We start from the raw sequence: 19390 nt of genomic DNA on the forward strand, positions 1-19390 counted from the left end.
GGGAACTGCAGGAAAAGCAGCAGAGTACCGATGCACAATCTCCATCTGATGCCATTCGTTCTTACCAGTAGGTGGTGCAATGCAATCTGGTGTTGACTGCTGAAGACCAAAGCTACAGGTAGAGAGAACAGCAGTGTAAGTTTTGATAGTTAATTTTTCAAAATTGTTTGTGGGTAGAAAATAGATAAATATTTGATTTGCACATGTGGGTGGGCATGAAACGCACCTTTCCACTGATTGGTCATCCTGTGTCATCATCAGTTCCTCAATGCCTTGCAACAGAATAATTATCCATCGCTGCTCAACTTTTATTGCAACTACATATTGTAATGAAATTGGGGGATTTCTCGTTATACTTGGAAATTTTTTTTTACTTGTGAGTTCTAGGTAGCTCAGGTAATTCTGTATGCAGTGTTTCTCCAATCCCTCCTCCTTGCGAGGACGGGAACTTAAACTCACTTGTATCCTGTAAGTTATTGAATACATCTTTTAGAGCACGCACTAGTGTGTCTCGTGCCGCTTTTCACCTGTTCTGTTTCTGATGAGCTTGCCGTGACCAAATGACTCTTTTGAACCGGGTCTTTTTCATGAATCTCCCGAAAAGAACTGAGGGTTTGAACTCAGGAGCTCAGGTTAGCAGTTTAAATCAGATTCACTTTCTCAGCAAATCAGCTGTCAGTGTGTTCACAACTTGGAGTGCAGATATTTCAAAATAAGAGTCCCATGTGTATTTTGGGCTTCTTTATAATTAAAAGTCCTGTATTGTGTACCACTTTTTTTCTTTGGGTAATTATTGATTGGGATTGGAGTAGCACAATAAACAGCATCTGGGATTTCATTCAGTTTGCACTCTTGTGTGTCTGGTCCATCCGGTAACAGTAAAGAAAGACTAAGGCAATATTTTAAAACAATTAAAATTATATATATATATATATATATATATACCTGTATATCAGTACTGTGCAAAATTTTTAGAATTAGAATAGATTAGAATAGAAGAACAGGGTGCTCTGCAAGAGATGGCATTGCCCCCACAAAGCCCCCCACTGAACATCGAGTCAGTCTGGGATTACATGAAGAGACAGAAGCAACTGAGACTAAATAGATTGAAGAACTGTGGTGAATTCTCCAAGAAGCTTGGTACATCCTATCTGCCAACAACCAAGAAAAACTTTGTCCAGGTGTACCTAGGAGAATAAAGGCAAAGGTGGTCACACCGAATAATGATTTAGCTTTTTTATGTTTACTGGACTTTGTATGATGTTAATTAATAAATTTAAAACTATTTATGGCATTATTTTTGAAGACATCCTCACTATGCAACATTTTTCACAAGTGCCTAAAACTTTTGCACAGTACTGAATATAATCAAGCTTTTGACACTGTGAGACAAAAGGGAATGCAAATTTATCTTCTCAACAATATATACTGTTTATTAAACCTTCGATGAATGGGCTATCAGCTGACTTCCTTTTCTTCGGCTTTCTATCTTGTTTCTTAACAGCAATCTAAATCGAGAAAATCTGTGATTTGGCTACTAAAAACATCAATTTGGCCCTTAATGTTTCAGTTTAGGAGCCAATTGCTCCTAAGTCTTTTGTTTTTATTCTGGAGCCCTGTATGTAATATTTTTACTGTACTAAATCATAAAATGACCATAGGTCATTAGAGAATTAGGAAACATGCTAAGTTGAAATACTGGCTACTCCAATAACAATGCTACAGCCAGTATATTCTACTCTGACGTTTCCATTCTGGGCTGGAATTGCTGTTTATGTTTTGGCCTGTGTGGTCCCGCCCACTGCCCACTCACCAATAGTATTTCGACACCACCGGGTTGTCAGATTTGAACAAGTTTGCAGGCAAACAACACTGCGTGCTGCAGGCATGGAAGCCAGCAAATGAACTGGATCAGAGATAACAGATTCCACCCAACCTAAAAAGCCTCGCCATCCATCTAAAAACTATCATGACCAGAGGCGTAGTAAAACAAGGATAAATATTGGAGATGCCTTTGGAAGATGGAGACAGCTTAAAGCCCAGAAATCCTTTAAAACGGATGCTGAATTGGCTAATTTGCGTGTCAACATTCTCGCAACCCGCATGAGCTTCGAGTCTGGGGCGGGGCAGACAACTTTCCGATATTTTGAATTTGGACTGCAGTACCCATTTCAATCGCTCGTTGTCAATCTTACATATAGCACCTTTAATAACACTATGTAACACAATTTTTGTTACTGGGTAGTAAGTGTTATTTCCTAATTGCTTATGCTTCAAAAATATAGAAAATGGCTATGTAGCGCAGAGGAGGGTGGGGCCGGGCCGGAATGATGCACGCCCGGACCCCAATCAGCCTGATGAGGCGAGCGAGGGATAAAGGCGACCGGAGAGGGCAGTTCGAGAGAGAGAGAGAACTATGGGCAGCTGCCCTGTATGTGTTTATGTTCGTGTGTTTTTGTTTGTTTATTATTAAACTTTATTTATATTGTCAAGCCGGTTCTCACCTCCTCCTTTCCCTTATAACACCTTTACAGGCTATTATTCCCCACAATCTTTGCTTTTGTGACCAGGACAGTGATATTTTGAAATTGACCTATTTCCAATGAGAAAATAAGCAAATTTGTGTCTTTTTGTTCACATAAAGTCAGAAAAAAAACAACATATTAATCCAAATTAACATGTATTTATATTAAAGTAATACAAAAATGACTACAAAAGATTTAGAAGTGAGTAGTTTTTCGAGATTTACAATTATACTGTAAATCACTTTCACGAATCAGCCCCCAGATGTACTCATCATACTTCAAGGCGTCCAGCAAGGTCTTGATGCTGTTGTAATCCTCTTTGAGGTGCACCGAGTGAGCCAGGGGAAGAGACGGGTACTTCTTTCCATTATGGAGCAGCATGGCTTTGAGGCTCCTGGATGAGCTGTCAATGAAGAGGCGCCACTCATTCTGGTTACAGGCGATTCCGATTGCCTCAAACAGAATTGTCAAATTGTGGCAGAAGCAGAGCCCATCTTGACGGGTGAAGAAGCTGGAAAAAGGTTGGTGACGCTTCCTCTGATTTGCGACTTGCACACTTTCATCCAACAAGTTCCACTGCTTGAGCCTGGACGTCAAAAGCTCGGCATTGGACGTGGTGAGACCAAGATCTCTATTAAGTCGTTGAGGTCCTTTTGGTTGGTGTAGTATGGGTTTCTCTCCTCAGCTCCACCTCTGAAATTGTCATCTGGATCTACAACATCTTCCTCGCTCTCTGACTTGCTGCTCTCTTCTGAAGACTAATGTGCAAGAGATTCTCGCAACATTTTTCATATATTATATATTTTTTCAATAACATTGAAAATTGTAAAACATTTTAAAATTAAAAAACTTTTACAATTTTAAAAATTTGCAAATTTTATAACATAAAATTCCAAGCAACAATTGTCCATCTTACCTTCCAGAGTTTTTTTGCAGTGCTCGCAGGTGAAATGAGGTGCCCAGGGTTTGCCTTGATCCCTGACAGGCATGCCAAAATATGCCTTGTAGGCCTCACACATCTTAGCAGATGCTTCCACGGAGTACTTTTTCGCTCTTGTCTTGATAAATTGGCCGCAGACATAGCAAAATGTGTCTGCCGGATGCTTGCAGCCATTTGATGCCATCTCAGAAAAATGCAGATATGTATCCACTTAGGCAGCTGGAACTAAACTGAACTGGTGGGCTTAAGGCCCCTGTATTTATACTACTGATTTATATTACTTGAAAGTTCTAGAAGTTACTCCACGTTTACTCAGCACTGAATCTATCTGGAATGTTCTGGAAAATAGGTAAATTTCAAAATATCACTGTCCTGGTCACAAAAGCAATGTTTGTGGGTAATAATAGCCATTTTCTATACTTATTAGGCATAAGCAATTAGGAAATAACACTTACTACCCAGGAACCAAAAAAATAAATAAACAGTTGTTACACGCTGTAATCTTTTAAGCTTTATAGAATGTAAAAATGTATTTTAATGTTAATAAAAGTTAATATAAAGGAATATCTATGGTTTACAGTAAAGAAAGTATGTGGGTTCTTTTCTGAAATATCAGCAAAACAAGTTTAGACTTGGTTCAATGAGCCTGTTTGATAATGTCGGACATGGAACAGGTTGATGAATACACATCCTCACATGTTTAACACACCCGTGAATTATAATCATTTATGTAAAATCCGGAGTTCTTCCTGATGAAACGATCTGTTGGAAATTTAAAGAAGCCCTTAACTCCAGTAATCTGTGGGAAACGGGATGTTTCAACCCCAAAAACTTTTTTTGAACCGTTTCAGTGCAATTTGAGCGAAGCGCCTATAAACAGCAGGTCTTTTCTGGGCTACCAAAAGAACCCGAAAGGGGTGGGGCAAAGTGTTTGTTTGTAAACAATATCTTCATCTATCCACTTTCACTTACGCACCTCATAAACATCTCAGTCACCTGGGTGCTTTTTTGTGCGAGTAATGCATTAATTGCCCAGAATTTAGCTAATAATGTAAATTACTGTTTACCATATTTATTATTATAATTTTTTTTTTTATAAATCCTGTTTAAAAAAACTATGTTCATTTTGATCCAGTGGATTGAGTATCCCTCAACATGAGATGTGCTCTGAACAAACATTTTAAATTGCCACCATGAAACAAGTATATGCGATGTGTCTTACAAAGAGGAAACCAACATTGGTAAGTGTGCAATGTAGTGTAGTGTGCTTTATGCAGAGTTAAAATTAATTATGAATTGTATACTGTACATATCTTGGTAATTATTAAAGGAATAATTAAACCCAAAAATGGTAATTCTCTTGTCTTTTATTCACCTTATGCCATCTCAAACTTGTATGACTGGGTAGCTCAGCAAGCAAAGACACTGATTATCACACCTGGAGTCGGAGGTTTGAATCCAGGGCATGCTGAGTGACTCCAGTCAGGCTTCCTAAGCAACCAATTGGCCCAGTTGCTAGGGTGGGTAGGGTCATGTTGGGTTAACCTCCTCGTGGTCGCTATAATGTGGTTCTCGCTCTCGGTGGGGCGTGTGGTGAGTTATGCATGGATGCCACAGAGAATAGCGTGAGCCTCCACACGTGCTAGGTCTACGCGGTAATGCGCTCAACAAGCCACGTGATAAGATGCGCAGATTGATTCGTCCTCCGCCACCTGGATTGAGGCGAGTCACTACGCCACCACGAGGACTGAGAGTGCATTGGGAATTGGGCATGCCAAAATTGGAGAGAAAAGGGGAGAAAAAAAAAAACGAAATAAATAATACCAGGAGGTAGATCTGCAATGCTGAAATGGTTTATAGTGTAGAGAACAGCCAGTCCAACAGAAAAAGTCAAAGAAAGGATGGAGCATTAGGGAGGGGGCAGTGCCAGAAACACCCCAGAACTTTCTCAGGTTCAGAGAGCAGTGAGGAAATTGAGGTAGTTAAGGCTGTTGATGTATGCATGATGTATGATGTATGGCAATGATAATATGGATTATATTTGTTGTTCTTTCTCTTATGTACAGTGTGTCAGTAAACCAGTCACTGCAAAGAAGTTCAGCAGGATAAGAGTCAAATTCTTCCAAATATTCAACCACACAAGCAAGACAAAGTAAGTTCAATCTATGATTACGCTGTGCATGAAAGAAAGTTACACATTTCCTGCAACAAAACTATGTCATGCATACTATAAAATACTATGAAACTCCAACATACTCATTAATGCATAGCTTTTTAACATACTGTATTTTATTTGAAGAATGTATTACAAATTTTTCCCTAGCTTATTATGTTTAACATTGTGTAATTAAATTAAAAGAAATAAATAGAAATTCTATCATGTCATTCCAAATCTTTTACTCCCCCATAGCTTGGAGTCACAATTCACTTTCATTATATGGTGAAAAGCTGTGGAAGATTTTTCTTACCTGTCCTTTGTGTTCCCTGAAAAAGTCATACAAGTTTGGAACGAATGACATTAGGGTGAGTAAAAAACTGACAGGATAAAAATTTTCTGATAAACTATTTCTTTAAGGAGTTTATAGCTACACTTTGGGGTTTAGGTTCTGTTCGTGTAGATTAATTGGCATTTGAGTGTTACAGTGTTTCCCCCTCCTCATATAAGATTTCTCAATTATAAAGTTTGTAAAAGTTCTCAATAACTCACCCCCAAGAAAAATGTTTAGAATTTCTGATCATTATTTATTTATTTATTTTTTCCCTTTTTCTCCCAATTTGAAATGCCCAATTCCCAGTGCGCTTTTAAGTCCTCGTGGTCGTGTAGTGATTCGCCTCAATCCGGGTGGCGAAGGATGAATCCCAGTTGCCTCCGCGTCTTGAGACCATCAACCCACGCATCTTATCATGTGGCTTGTTGAGAGCGTTGCCACGGAGACATAGCGCGTGTGGAGGCTTCATGCCATCCACTGCGGCATCCGCGTTCAACTCACCACGCGCCCCACCGAGAACGAACCACATTATAGCGACCATGAGGAGGTTACCCCATGTGACTCTACCATCTCTAGCAACCAGGCCAATTTGGTTGCTTAGGAGACCTGGCTGGAGTCACTCAGCACGCCCTGGATTCGAACTAGCGAACTCCAGGGGTGGTAGCCAGCGTCTTTTACTACTGAACTACCCAGGCCCCATTTCTGATCATTATTAAAGGAAATACTCAATGTAGTAACCCAGAAATCACTTTACTTTCTGTAACAGCCTTTTTCCAGAATGCAGAAGTTCCCTGTGATTCAAAGCCTGTTGTTGTTTGCACAATTCACTTTGTTTTACATTTTATTAGCTAGTATACTGTAAATTACAGTTTGTTTTGCACAAACCTCTAACACCCTGTCTACACTGGATGCTTGCGTCGCATCACATCAAAGACAAATTGATTTTATTATAAATCAATGATGCTGTTTACACAGGAAGCATCTATTTCTGCGCATTGCGTCGGGTGTCCTGTTCCATTTTGTGCTGCATGCGCTGGTGCTACTCCGGCCAACAAGACAAATAAACAGTTTGGAATGTTCATTTCGACACGTCCATTAAAGACAGCCTCTATAGCCGTTATGGTGCATTGCGTCACATTAACTGACATGCCCGAAGTAGATGGGGTGTTGTGTCAAATACTTAAAAACTGCTACAAAAAATCTTGTTAATATAAATAAGATTGTATTGTTGTTGCTTTTCTGTGAAATAATTTATTAAAATTCTCGCAGCTAAATAAGCTGATCTTTTACTCATGCATCAGCATGAAATAAGGCAAGGCTGGGTGCTGTGCACAGACTTTTTTCTCTAATTTGTGGGTCTTCTATACAAATATTTCCTTGAAAAATCTAATTTTTGTGCTAATCCAACAACAGCACATGTAGAACCTGCTCTTATATTTAACTCTATCTTACATTTCAAACACCTCTGGTTCGCGATGTGTGTACGGTGTCTAAAATGGTTTTCAATGAGACCAGAAAGGGATAGCAGGCAAGCGAAAGTAGGCAGCTGTCATGGCACTAACCACTGGCTGTTCAAGAAAGTAGAGAATATTGCCACAGAAACACTGTCAATGTGAAAGCGGGATACAAGCCTGCTGCTACAGTTACGCTGCAATGCCACATAACATGGTGCTTATGTATGTGGTGTGAAACAGGCAGCAAATCTTAAGCAGTTACAAGTTATTTATAGCTAGTTTTATAGGCACAGCATTGCAATATATAGGGCTCTGATGTGAACATGGGGATGGCCTGCCCCAGCCCCTCGTCATTCTTTATGTATTGTTTATAATAACATTTATATTAATGTAAATGTTATTTGCTCTTTATTCTTTTGACTCACAGGCTACATCAAAAATAAATTCAACACTGAAGTGATGCTAATCAAGAAAGCCATCTCCCATGTGAATGAATGCAAGCTGTCCAAGAGTCACCAGAATTAACGTGCGTCAGAATTGAGCTTTTTATAATTTGTGCAACATTGTATTTTACACTGTTATGCAATGTAGTGCATTTATTTATGCATGCTCTTTATAGTTCTCTTTTTGTTGAAAGCCTGTAATGAATAAAGTAGTAAAATTATAGTAAGTAATAAAAGTTTAAAAAAGTAATGAAAATTGAAAGGATAAAGTAATGACAATAAATAAACAATTAGAACAATACACCTTTTTTGATTTGTCATTTACACTTCAAAAATCCATTATCAGTCCCTTAGTAATGTGCTTCCATTTTTAAGTTTGTCTAAGTTTGTGTTCATTGACTTCACTTTCTCCAACTGCAAGACACTGCAGGTTTTGTGATCTAAAACGGCCTTTTCTAGAACATTGATATGACTGGAGTCTACATCTCATGTGAGTGTACAGTGTTGGGGAGTTGCTAACTACATGTAGCGACGCTACTAATTTAACTACATTTTTCAGTAGCTTAAGAGTAGCTCAGCTGCTTTTAAAACAAAGTAGCTTTTCCAGTAGCGAACTACTTTTTCAAGCAAGTAGCGGTGTAGCATGACCAAAGGCTACATCATGTTGGTTAGATTATAACTAATAGCCTTCATTATTGTGTAGAAGCCAAACTTTTACCAGCAAAATGTCTGATGATCTGGCAGCATATTTCTGTCTGCTGATCAGCATCAGGCAGCGCTTTCTTCTTTTGTAATGGTAGATCACAAACAAAAATAGTGAATTACCGCCATCTACTGAGAGCTTATTACAGCTCACTTGGATAAGAGATTGTCTGATGGTTATGTAAAGCGAGCAACCACAGTTTGTTTACATTTACAAGATGTACAGGGGCAGGTAAATCTGAAAATGATAAAAGAACACCATTTTATTCTTCTATGTAACAAAGAATGTTTCAGACACTTTGTTCTTATAGATCACACAACAGCATATTTACCTTTACTATTTTAAACAAAATAATTCAAAAAGCTATTATTGCCTTTTGAGGGATTTTGTTTCTGTTGTAAATATGTTTATTTCGCTTCTCATCATCTGTGCATTACTGGGAGCGGCGAGTGAATTATTATTATAATATTTATAAATATACAGTATATATTAATTATTATAATAATTACTATCATGCAGAGCTATTTGATTTCTCCATTTCTTAGCATTTAATTAACTATCATTTTCATGTAAAATAAATAAAATTATTGGTAAAAGAAATCATTTATGACATGTATTATTATGTAACAGTCTAGGATGACCATATGTCCACTTTTTTGGACCTGAACAAAGCGAACAAATATTTGTAGAGTAACCTCTGTATGTGACCTGTAAAGCTGGCACTTGCATGTCAATGGCAAAAAAGTCAGAAAATACAATGAGCATGAACCCAGGTGAGGGTAGCTAGCTACTTTTTGATAGTAACTTGTAGTGTAGCTAACTTCTTTTTCAAAAGAGTAGCTTGACTGTAGCTTAACTACTTAAAATTATGAGTAGCTTGTAGCTTGTCAAACTACAATTTCAAAGTAGCTTCACCAACATTGAGTGTACATCATTTTAAACATATCTGTTTAAGTATACATTTCTTTAGGGACAAATCTATTTCACAGTTGAAAAAGGCACCATTAAGATTTTTTACAAGACTTATTGAATTCCCATAAAAGTTTCTGTATAGAAATCAGACTCAATTCCATTAAAAAAATTATTTAGAACAAAAGAAAAAATAAATCCCATAGAACTGGTCCTACAGGACATGAATTCCTATAAGACTCTTATTAGATTTTTCATGTGTGATCCTATAAGAAAAAATCCCTTTAAGATCTTATAGGAATGGTTCCAAATTATGATAGAAAATCCAATTGGAATCCTGTAAAATTTTCTTATTGTAATCCTTTAGGATTTTTTGACAAATGTTGGAAGGTGAATATTTATTATTTAATTTTTAGTAATGAAATTAGTTGTGAAATGTTTCCAAATGAAATATTCAATGCTTAAAAATACATCTTAAACAACTAAAATTCAGCCTCCCTAAATGCAAGCACTGTAAATGCAATGAATTTAAATGCAAGCACTGTAAATTCAGCATTTAAATGCAAGCACTGATAATACAATGCATTTATTTTTTCGATTAGAGCAATTCAACATGCTTTTATGCTTCAATGACTTTAGACATGAATATACTTCCATAAAATACCCAGTAGTGAGCTGCCTTAATAGACGGTATTTTTCTGCATCATAGCCACGTGCAGCAGTTTTAGGCAGCATGGGCGTGGTCTGAGTGGTGCTCTTCTGAAAATGCAGTAGCCTTCTAGGCAACACTATACTGTAGATCACTATAGTCTCTCTGTCTATGTACTATTTGTTCACACAATCTGCTCTGTCTGTGTGCGTGTATCTGTCTATGTATCTACCTATCTATTCTGGCTATCTATGGTACCTGTTTGTTGTGTCTGTGTATTCTGTCCTTAAGGCTTTGTTGCACATTCTTGAGAATTCCTGTTTCTACTGCAAGCAGTGGAATGCCAATGTCTGCAGCTGATATGAAAGTGAAACATGTCATTAGTCCGTAATATGATTGCAAGAACATGATGCATTTATGCATTTAATTTTGGGTTGGCCCCCTTTTCTTAGATTGATTAAATCTAAGGAATTGCACAACAAAGTAAGGCCCTTCCATAGGATTGGTGTTTATCGATGTTTATACAAGATACGTGTCTTTGCACAAGCACATGTAATTGTCATTCCTGTTACATAAGTGAAACCATCCAAACTGAGATATATTTAAACACAGGGAAATTGTTACACACACTTGACAGGTAGGATAACCAGCACAGATCAGGTAAGCTTGGTGTCGGGGCAATAGTTGACATAGTTTAACAGAATAGCTCAGTTCATTAAACAGAGTTTACCAGGCCTGTTTAATAAGTGCTTCCTCTGAAATGCAATTCCTTTCTTATTGTTTCTCTAATAAATGTGTGAGTGTTTGTACTTGTGCATGTTCAGTGGTGATACAGTTAGTTAGATTCAGAACTAATTTGTCCCACAAGTCTTTCTGAGAGATACACTCAAAAATATTTTAAGATTTAAGCATTTCAATTTCATTAAAAAAAATGAAAAAGTGAGTAATCTTTAATCAAATAAAAATAACTAAATATTTCAAGTTTTATTAAAAACATTTAAATATTACACAGTTCAATTTTATGTAATTTTGTTATGAAATTGAAATGTGTAATTCTTAACAATAGGCTAATTATTTTTCATTTATTTTTTATTTATTTTTCCTGAGTGTACTGGGCATAAATTGTACATTTTTAACATACAAATAACTTTGCCTCTGTGAGAATGTGAGGTCAGAGACATCAATATTATGACTGAGATGCCTTGAGTGGCCAAAGCCCTAATTTATTGAAAGATTCTTGAGCTTTGAAACATCTGGTTTCAGGTCATAAATGGCATGGCATATAGCCGGTTTAGGATGCCTTGCATCACAATACATAGACACTTCCAACCTGTCAAATACTTAAATGGCAAACATTACAGAAAAAGGTCAAAGGTTTGATAAAGAATGATTGAACAAGATCTAGTTTTCATCAGTAACATGAAGATTACTAAGACAAATGACAAAACCGCTGTGGAAGAAATGTTGATAATTCAAGATTGCTGCAACGGAATTTAGAATAGCAACCCAAGAATTAAATATTTTCAACACGATCTCATGAAAAGTCAAAGTTCTGAACGGTTTCAGGTGCAGAAAATTAAATTTTCTGGGTTAGAGAAAAATGGTCACACCAATTAGGCACAGTAGTTCTGCTACTTATTTTGTTTCTTACAGTTTGAGAAATATTTTATCCTAGTCAACCTTACTGAGCTTACGGACAATTTGGAAAACACATTTTACAGAAAATTGGAAACGAGACACAGAGATGTAGTAATGTCTTTCTAGCCCTTAACAGTCAATAATATAATCAAAATGAAGCATATTAGCAAACAAAATTTTTTATTATTATAATTATAATTTTTTAATTTATTTTTTTAAACACAACAGACTCAATTGATTATGAACAGTCAATATTTAGGAAACGAAATATTTCCATCTAGTGGATAGTGGTGGTAATCATATTTAAGTCAGGATAAAAAAAATCCATCAAATTGAATGAGTATTCTTTAAAAAATTATATAATATTTTCAAAATTGGTAAATAATTACACAGTTCAATTTGATGGAATTTTGTTATGAAATTGAAATGCGTAAATCTTAAAAATAGGCTCAAATATTTTTTGTGTATATTGTGCTTTTAAACGGAGCATTAATAATTACAAAAAAGTATTTTACACTTAATTGACAAAAATAGCATTAGCACATGTTGTCTCTGCAAATGTATTTTGATCAAATATTTTGTAAGTTTGGGAGCTTGAATTATAGGCTACAATTTAACATTTATTATAAACAATTTTCATATTAAATGATTAATACGTTTAATTAGCTTTTAAACTAGTAGTTTAGTTAATAGTTTAATACATCTGTTGTAGATAGCACAAATGTCAAAATGGAAAACATGCTTCAAATCTTCCAAATAGATACGATTTGGTCTGAGAGAGGAGAAAGTATAACTGAGGAGGGGGTAAAAAAAGAGTTTGAAGTAATAGTCTTTGAACCTAACACTCCAGACACAAAGGACAGAATCCACTTTTTGAACTAAAGTTTACATTCATACTGAAAGCTAAACATAATGGAGTTTGAGGGGGTGTGGTGCTGGGCTGAGCAAAGGATTTGGCTTGGTGAAGGTCTGGACTTCACTAACTGCTGCTCCTCCCACCACTGATGAAATCTTTCTGCCCCTGAGCACACACAGACAACAGACGACAGGGCCTATCAGACAAAATCAGGATATGACATCATCCACAGGAAGGGAAGCCAACAACTTTTTTTGCTTTTGTTTTGCTCTTTTCTGACTTTTGGTGAGGTAAGTTCGGCTGATGAGAAGGAAAGAGAAAGGACCTTCACAGGATAGCTCGGATTAGTTCTGTGCCCTCTTGGAAAAAAAGAGGAGACAGAGGACCCTCTTTTCAGGTTTCCCACAGATCCCCCAACATTCCAAGTGTCTGCAAGGACTAAAGCCAGGTACAGTATTGTCTCTTTAAAGGTCTCCCCTTTTTCTCACACCTCTTTTCTTTCATCTGCTCTGAGTGCTCTCATTTAAGAGATGACACTTTTGTTTTCATATTGCACATTGCTGTAATGTTGGAACTCATGTGATGTGGGGGCCCTGAGAAAGCGTGATCATACATGTCAGAGTTTGACGTAATTGTTGGAGGGGGTGGACAAAAAATTCCTCTGTCCCACAGCTCCATACATATTGCATGCATTTAACAGTTAAAACCTACCTCCATAATTGTGTTGATTATAAAGTCTGCACTTTAATCTCCAAAGTGAATATTATAGGATTATAAATGATAGAACACTTTGGTTTAAACAGTTTGAAGTGATTTAAAGATTTTAGAGAATTAAAGATATATATATATATATATATATATATATATATATATATATATATATAAACAGGACAAGTGAATGAAGGATATTCATAAGAATTTGCTTTTTAATGTCTTTGAGACCAGTGAGAAAATAAATCAGTATTTCTACGAAGTGCAAGAAGCAATATTAGAACTTCAAAATGTTTCTGGATAATACATAAATGTATTTATAGTGTCTATGAGGTAAAATAAATGAGTGATTTAAAAGTCCCATTTGGTTCTCTAGTACCTACCCTGTAAATAAATTTATGGGAGGAGAAAAAAAAAAAGAGAGATTGATAAGTCTTGTTTTTCTTTCCATGAGACAAAGAGAGGATGGACTCAAACACAGATACATTGCCAGGACATTTAAAGATTACAGAGAGGCAGGATTTGATTGTAGGGCTAAAGAACAAAGCCCCTTAAGTGACCTGTGCTGGTCACGTGACCTTTCTCGTGCTCTCGAGACAATTTTCTCGTGCATAAATGTAGGGGCTTCCCCCCACAAAGGCCATTTAAGGGGCTCTGTACTAAAGAGACTCAATAAAATCCATAAGATTTATCTCATTTCAGCTGCTTCAGAGTGCAGATCAAACACAGGAAGTTATGAAAATGGCAAATGTGGATAAAATGCATCATAAATGGTTTGTTTGAGGTGGTTCTTTGTTCAACTATGCATTAAAGTCTGGTTTTCTTTTTTCAGTCATACCAACCAAAAACTTTCTTATACATCACCTGTCTAGATCTTAGTGCATTCATAGTTATTAAATGACATTATTAAACAGAAACAAATCTCAAATTGTCATATTAAGTGTATCATGATCATTATCATAAATGTTTGGTACCGTAATATCTCCCTTAATGTTGTATGCTGTATATGATAATAGACCTCTCAACCTGTTGACATCATCTGGAAAATGTCAAATCCATTTGCAGGTTTTATTTGCACATGAACCCAATCTAACCATCCTAATGCTTTTCACTAAATAGATATCCAGGTAATTTTATTTGCAGGATGATATAGTGGCAAGATTGGGGCATAAACTCACCAGTGTTGCCACAAAAAAAATGGACATCTAAAATACTAGCGCAGAACCCAAAGCTTAATCACCTGAGATGTATGTTCCTTCTGAATATTTTTCAAATATTTGTTTATTGCCCTTTTTTCACATTATTCTTGTGCTTTCATTTTTTTCTTCAAATCACAGATTTGAGCAATTAATTCTCTTCTGGCAATAATCTGCTTGGTTTCAAAGTCACCTGGATTTAATTATCATTGCTAAATGTCAAAATCACATTTGGTTTTTTTGGGGGGGGGGTGCATGTAATAGTCCCTCAATGTTGCTTCAAGTCTCATGACAATAGTGTACAGATATTTAAAGGGATAGTTCATCCAACAATGAAAACTCTCTCATCATTTACTCACCTTCATTCCATGCCAGATGTGTATGACTTTCTTTCTTCAGCAGAACACAAATATTTTTAGAAGAATATTTCTATGTAGCTCTGTAGGACCTCACAATGCAAGTGAATGGTGATCAGACCTTTGTAGCTCCAAAAATCACATAAAGGAAACAAAGAAGTAATCCATAAGACTCCAGTGGTCATATGGTCAGAAGCGATATAGTACAGTAGGTGTGAGTGAGAAACAGATAAAAATGTAAGTGCTCTTTTTGCTCTAAATCTCCACTTTCACATTCACATCTGAAAGTCACATGTGGTGCCTAAGTTAAGTTTCTTTTTCACATCTAAAAATGAAAGTTAAAGTGTAGACTTAGAGTAAAAAAGGGCTTAAATATTGTTCTGTTTCTCACCCACACCTATTACTGTATATTGGCTCTGAAGATATAGATTTAAACACTGGAGTCATATGGATTACTTTTATGTTTCCTTTATGCGATTTTTGGAGTTACAAAGGTCTGGTCACCATTCACTTGCATTGTATGGACCTACAGAGCTAAGATATTCTTCTATAAATCTTAGTTTGTGTTCTACTGAAGAAAGAAAGTCATACACATCTGGGATGGCATGAGGGTGTGTAAATGATAAGAGAATGTTCACTTTTTGAATTTTCTATTTGTTATGCACACTCATGGTGCCAATCAGTACTTTAGAAGGTAAACTGAGCCCTTTAAATGTGCTGCACTACTTATAGTCAATGTTCTGATGGATTTTTTTCTGCCTTCTAGAAACTTCCCCATTTGATGGGACTGAGGCCCATGGAATCATAACTGTGATCAATCACAGCCATACTGATCCTTACTGGTTGCTAACTCCTCCATCTGCCCCCTCAGTTCAGCAATGGCTCTGTGCTTGGGGCAGGTTTTCAGCAAAGACAAGACATTCCGACCTCGAAAGCGATTTGAACCTGGAACACAACGCTTTGAGCTGTACAAAAGAGCCCAAGCCTCTCTGAAATCAGGCCTGGACCTTAGGAAAGTTGTGCAGCTGCCAGAGGGGGAGAACATTAATGATTGGATAGCTGTGCACGTGGTAGATTTCTTCAATCGTATTAATCTCATCTATGGGACGGTAAGTGAGTTTTGCACTGAGAAGAGCTGTCCCATCATGTCTGGTGGGCCACGTTATGAATACAGGTGGCAGGATGGCGATCAATTCAAGAAGCCCACCAAGCTGCCTGCTCTTACATACATGAACCTTCTGATGAACTGGATTGAGTCACTCATCAACAATGAGGACATCTTTCCTACACGAGTAGGTGTGTGTGAAGTCCAAAATGTTTTCTTAGACAGGTTCTTCTGTTGGATTGAGCTGTTGATGCTGCTCAATCAAGTTAAACTTCCAGCATACGGGTGCCACTAGAGGTCAACAGTTATTGGATTTTGCCGATACCGATATCTCAGGTTGTAGAAAAGCAGATAACCGATTAATCAGCTGATAGTTTTTTAAATCTATTTACTGAATATGTTTTCTTTCTATGCATTTTTCCTTAGTGTGGCAGGCAGAGAGATAGAGGCTGTAAGTTTCCAAATTGAATGAAATCCACAATGCAGTTTATTGTGCACCCAAAATACCAATAATAATCAGAAAAAACAAATTACGATTTGGTGCATAACATGGGACTTTTAACCATAAACAAGACCGAAATATAAGGGGGGCTCTTATAAAACAGACTTTTTAAATTTTTTCTCTAAGGACACTGTCTATCAAAACCAACATGAACTCAGCAATCAATAATGGTGATATGAATTCACGTTAAATAATGTCCATGCTTCATAAGTGTCTTTTCTGTAATGTGATTTCGTCTTAATCAAGCACGAGTAGTTCATAAACGGTGACAAAGCACTTCATGTAAGGATTTACCAAATGAAGGTTTTTTTCATATACATTTACATTCACCAGATGACTTTTTTGATTATTATTCACCAGATAGGAAGTTGGAGACACGATGTATGTGCTGACGTGGCACTTTTCCGTATACTCACATTTTTCTGTGCATATGCCCTTGCTTCAAACTAGAACACTTGATCATTATCAAGTCAAAACTACAAAACGTGCATTAAAGTGAGGATTTAAATACGGATGAATATTGTCAGTGAAGACAAAAAAAAAAATCATAATTTAGACACAGCAAAGAGGTGTTGGTGATCATTAATATTTTACCTCAAGAGACTGCAGTCTTACAGGGTGAAAAATCCTATCTGCAAACTATCTGCTTTAATTACTACCGATAACTGATCTTTCCAAAAGTAGCTATTGGCACTGATTGATTTGCAAAACCGATATATCGGTTGACCTCTAGGTGCAACTATGGAAATTTTGCTGCTGTGATAGAGCTACTAGTGCAGTTGATGCTATTTGTTTGACAGTAACAGGCCTCACAAAAGCTAGTCTAGTAATATAAGAGCACAGGCATGCCATCTTGCAAGTTAGGAAATGGTTAATGCACAACATACAGCAACAGAAATATTAATAAATGGAAGATAAATGGGTTAGAGATTATCTAATGTTTCACATGATTGCTGTATAATTTGTGGAGCCAGGTAACATTCGATTTAGATTTCTGTCTTCTTACTGGATAGAGTTTCAGGAGCAATACTTATGCATTGCCAACAATTCATAATTCCACTGGCTAAACTATTCACGGAAACCTTTTTGCAATCCTCAGTAGACTTTTTCTCTTGAAATAGCATTTGAATTCTAACATGATAAAAAAAAAAATGCATAAAGCACAAGACTATCATCTTAAAATCTGTATTAATTTGATGTAATACAAAGATGATGACATGATTGCTCTTCTATTTTTAGGGGTCCCCTTTCCTAAGAACTTTCAGCAGGTGTGCAAGAAGATTCTGAGCCGGTTGTTTCGGGTGTTTGTACATGTGTACATTCATCACTTTGACATTGTCTGTAGTATGGGGGCTGAAGCTCACATCAACACCTGCTACAAACACTACTATTTCTTTATTTCTGAGTTTTGCCTCATCGACCACTCAGAGCTGGAGCCTCTGGTGAGAGCAATATGTTTTCATTACATTTATGGATCAGAGTGGCATGTGTCAATGAGGACGGGGATGGAGAGGGTAATACAAGGAGACTGAGATTGATTGACACAGTCTGACTCTTAGAGGCAAAATAATGAACTATGATCGTGTCCTTCAAACATATTCACATACTCAGGGTGTCTGCACACCACCTTTCCTAACTAGCAAGTTTATATGAACAGCTAAATGCTAACAGCAGATTGCAAACTTATTATGCGATTTAATAATTAGGTCTTTTCTTATCTTCACAGAAAGAAATGACAGAGAGGATCTGTCACTGAAAGGATGTGGAGAATGGATGTGCCTCCAAAAGCACAAATAAACTTGCCAGTGAACCAGTCACTTTAAATATTCTCATGCCAAATGAATGTGTATTTGAGGTCTGATCTGAGAACAGACTGTGACACAAATGAGCTAAAAGTTGCTATAAAACTTTTGTACGTTTAGTAATTATTTTGTATTCAGTAATTCTAAATGGGCAGTACCGGTAAACTGGTAACTTATTAACCATAGATATCTCATATAGCTCCAAATGCTATATTTATGCAAGAATGACCACATATAGATACTTTTAAAATATTTTTCCCTCAGGGGAACTGGTCTTGAAATGGCATGTCTAAAATGTCTGTTGAGACTCTGTAACGGCTGAGATTCCAGAGCAAGTTTGAGATGTGGCATTCTTGCTTTTTCATGTCTGTGCCAAAGCCAGCAGCCTTTGCTAGTATTTCTATTTAACCAGGGAATGTGCAGTAACAATGACCACAGCCAGTAACTGATGTTGATGATGATGGATAGTACTACACAGTATTATTCTCACTTTAGATATTGATTTGTTCTGACAATGTGCCACGTTTCCTGTTGTATTTTGCATGCAAATAAGTTTGAAATACATTTCTCCTGTCTGTTTTTAAGAAATTTGATCTTTGGATGGAAACTTGGAAAAATTAAACCACTTGTTTCTCATAAAGGTGAAATGTCACTTTCTAGGTGTAATTATTTATACTTTGCCTTACTTTGTAAACTGAAACTGTGAATGTAATTGTCAGGAATAGTTCACCCAAAAATGAAAATTCTCTCATCATTTACTCATCCTCCTGCCATCTCAGATGTGCATGACTTACTTTCTACTGCTGAACACAAACAAAGATTTTTAGAAAAATATCTCCCTGGTCCCTTGAGTGCAAGTGAATAGTGGCCAGAACTTTGAAGTTCTAAAAAGCACACAAAGGTAGCAAAAAAAGTATTCCATACGACTCCACTGGATAAATCCATGTCTTCAGAAGCGATATGATAGATGTGGGGGAGTTGTATGGATTATTTTATGCTGCCTTTATGTGCTTTTTGGACCTTCAGAGTTCTGGCCACCATTCACTTGCATTGTGAGGACCTCCAGAGCTGAGATATTCTTCTAAAAACTTTTGCTTGTGTTCAACAGATGA

The 19390-nt window shown here is 36.7% G+C and overlaps 1 protein-coding gene and 1 long non-coding RNA gene across 4 annotated transcripts in view; both read left to right on the forward strand.

The window, feature by feature from the left end:
* Window positions 1-8133, forward strand: part of LOC127428155 (uncharacterized) — a 40834-nt gene extending 32701 nt beyond the window's left edge. For 2 of the 3 annotated variants that reach the window (XR_007895033.1, XR_007895035.1), the window contains exons 2-4: window positions 5532-5617; window positions 5876-5988; window positions 7836-8133. This is a non-coding gene — a long non-coding RNA (uncharacterized LOC127428155). Of the gene's footprint in view, window positions 1-8; window positions 136-5531; window positions 5618-5875; window positions 5989-7835 lie in introns of those variants that run through there. The other variant, XR_007895034.1, reaches the window with a different exon arrangement.
* Window positions 8134-12783: 4650 nt separating this feature from the next.
* On the forward strand, window positions 12784-18918 carry LOC127428152 (MOB kinase activator 3C-like). Its single transcript, XM_051676283.1, has 4 exons — window positions 12784-13054; window positions 15636-16165; window positions 17716-17918; window positions 18203-18918. The coding sequence occupies exons 2-4, from the start codon at window positions 15748-15750 to the stop codon at window positions 18230-18232; spliced, it is 651 nt and encodes a 216-aa protein (XP_051532243.1). The 5' UTR covers window positions 12784-13054; window positions 15636-15747; the 3' UTR covers window positions 18233-18918.
* The last annotated feature ends 472 nt before the right edge of the window (window positions 18919-19390 follow it).

The sequence above is a fragment of the Myxocyprinus asiaticus genome, chromosome 37 (assembly GCF_019703515.2).
Source record: "Myxocyprinus asiaticus isolate MX2 ecotype Aquarium Trade chromosome 37, UBuf_Myxa_2, whole genome shotgun sequence".
Lineage (NCBI taxonomy): Eukaryota > Metazoa > Chordata > Actinopteri > Cypriniformes > Catostomidae > Myxocyprinus > Myxocyprinus asiaticus.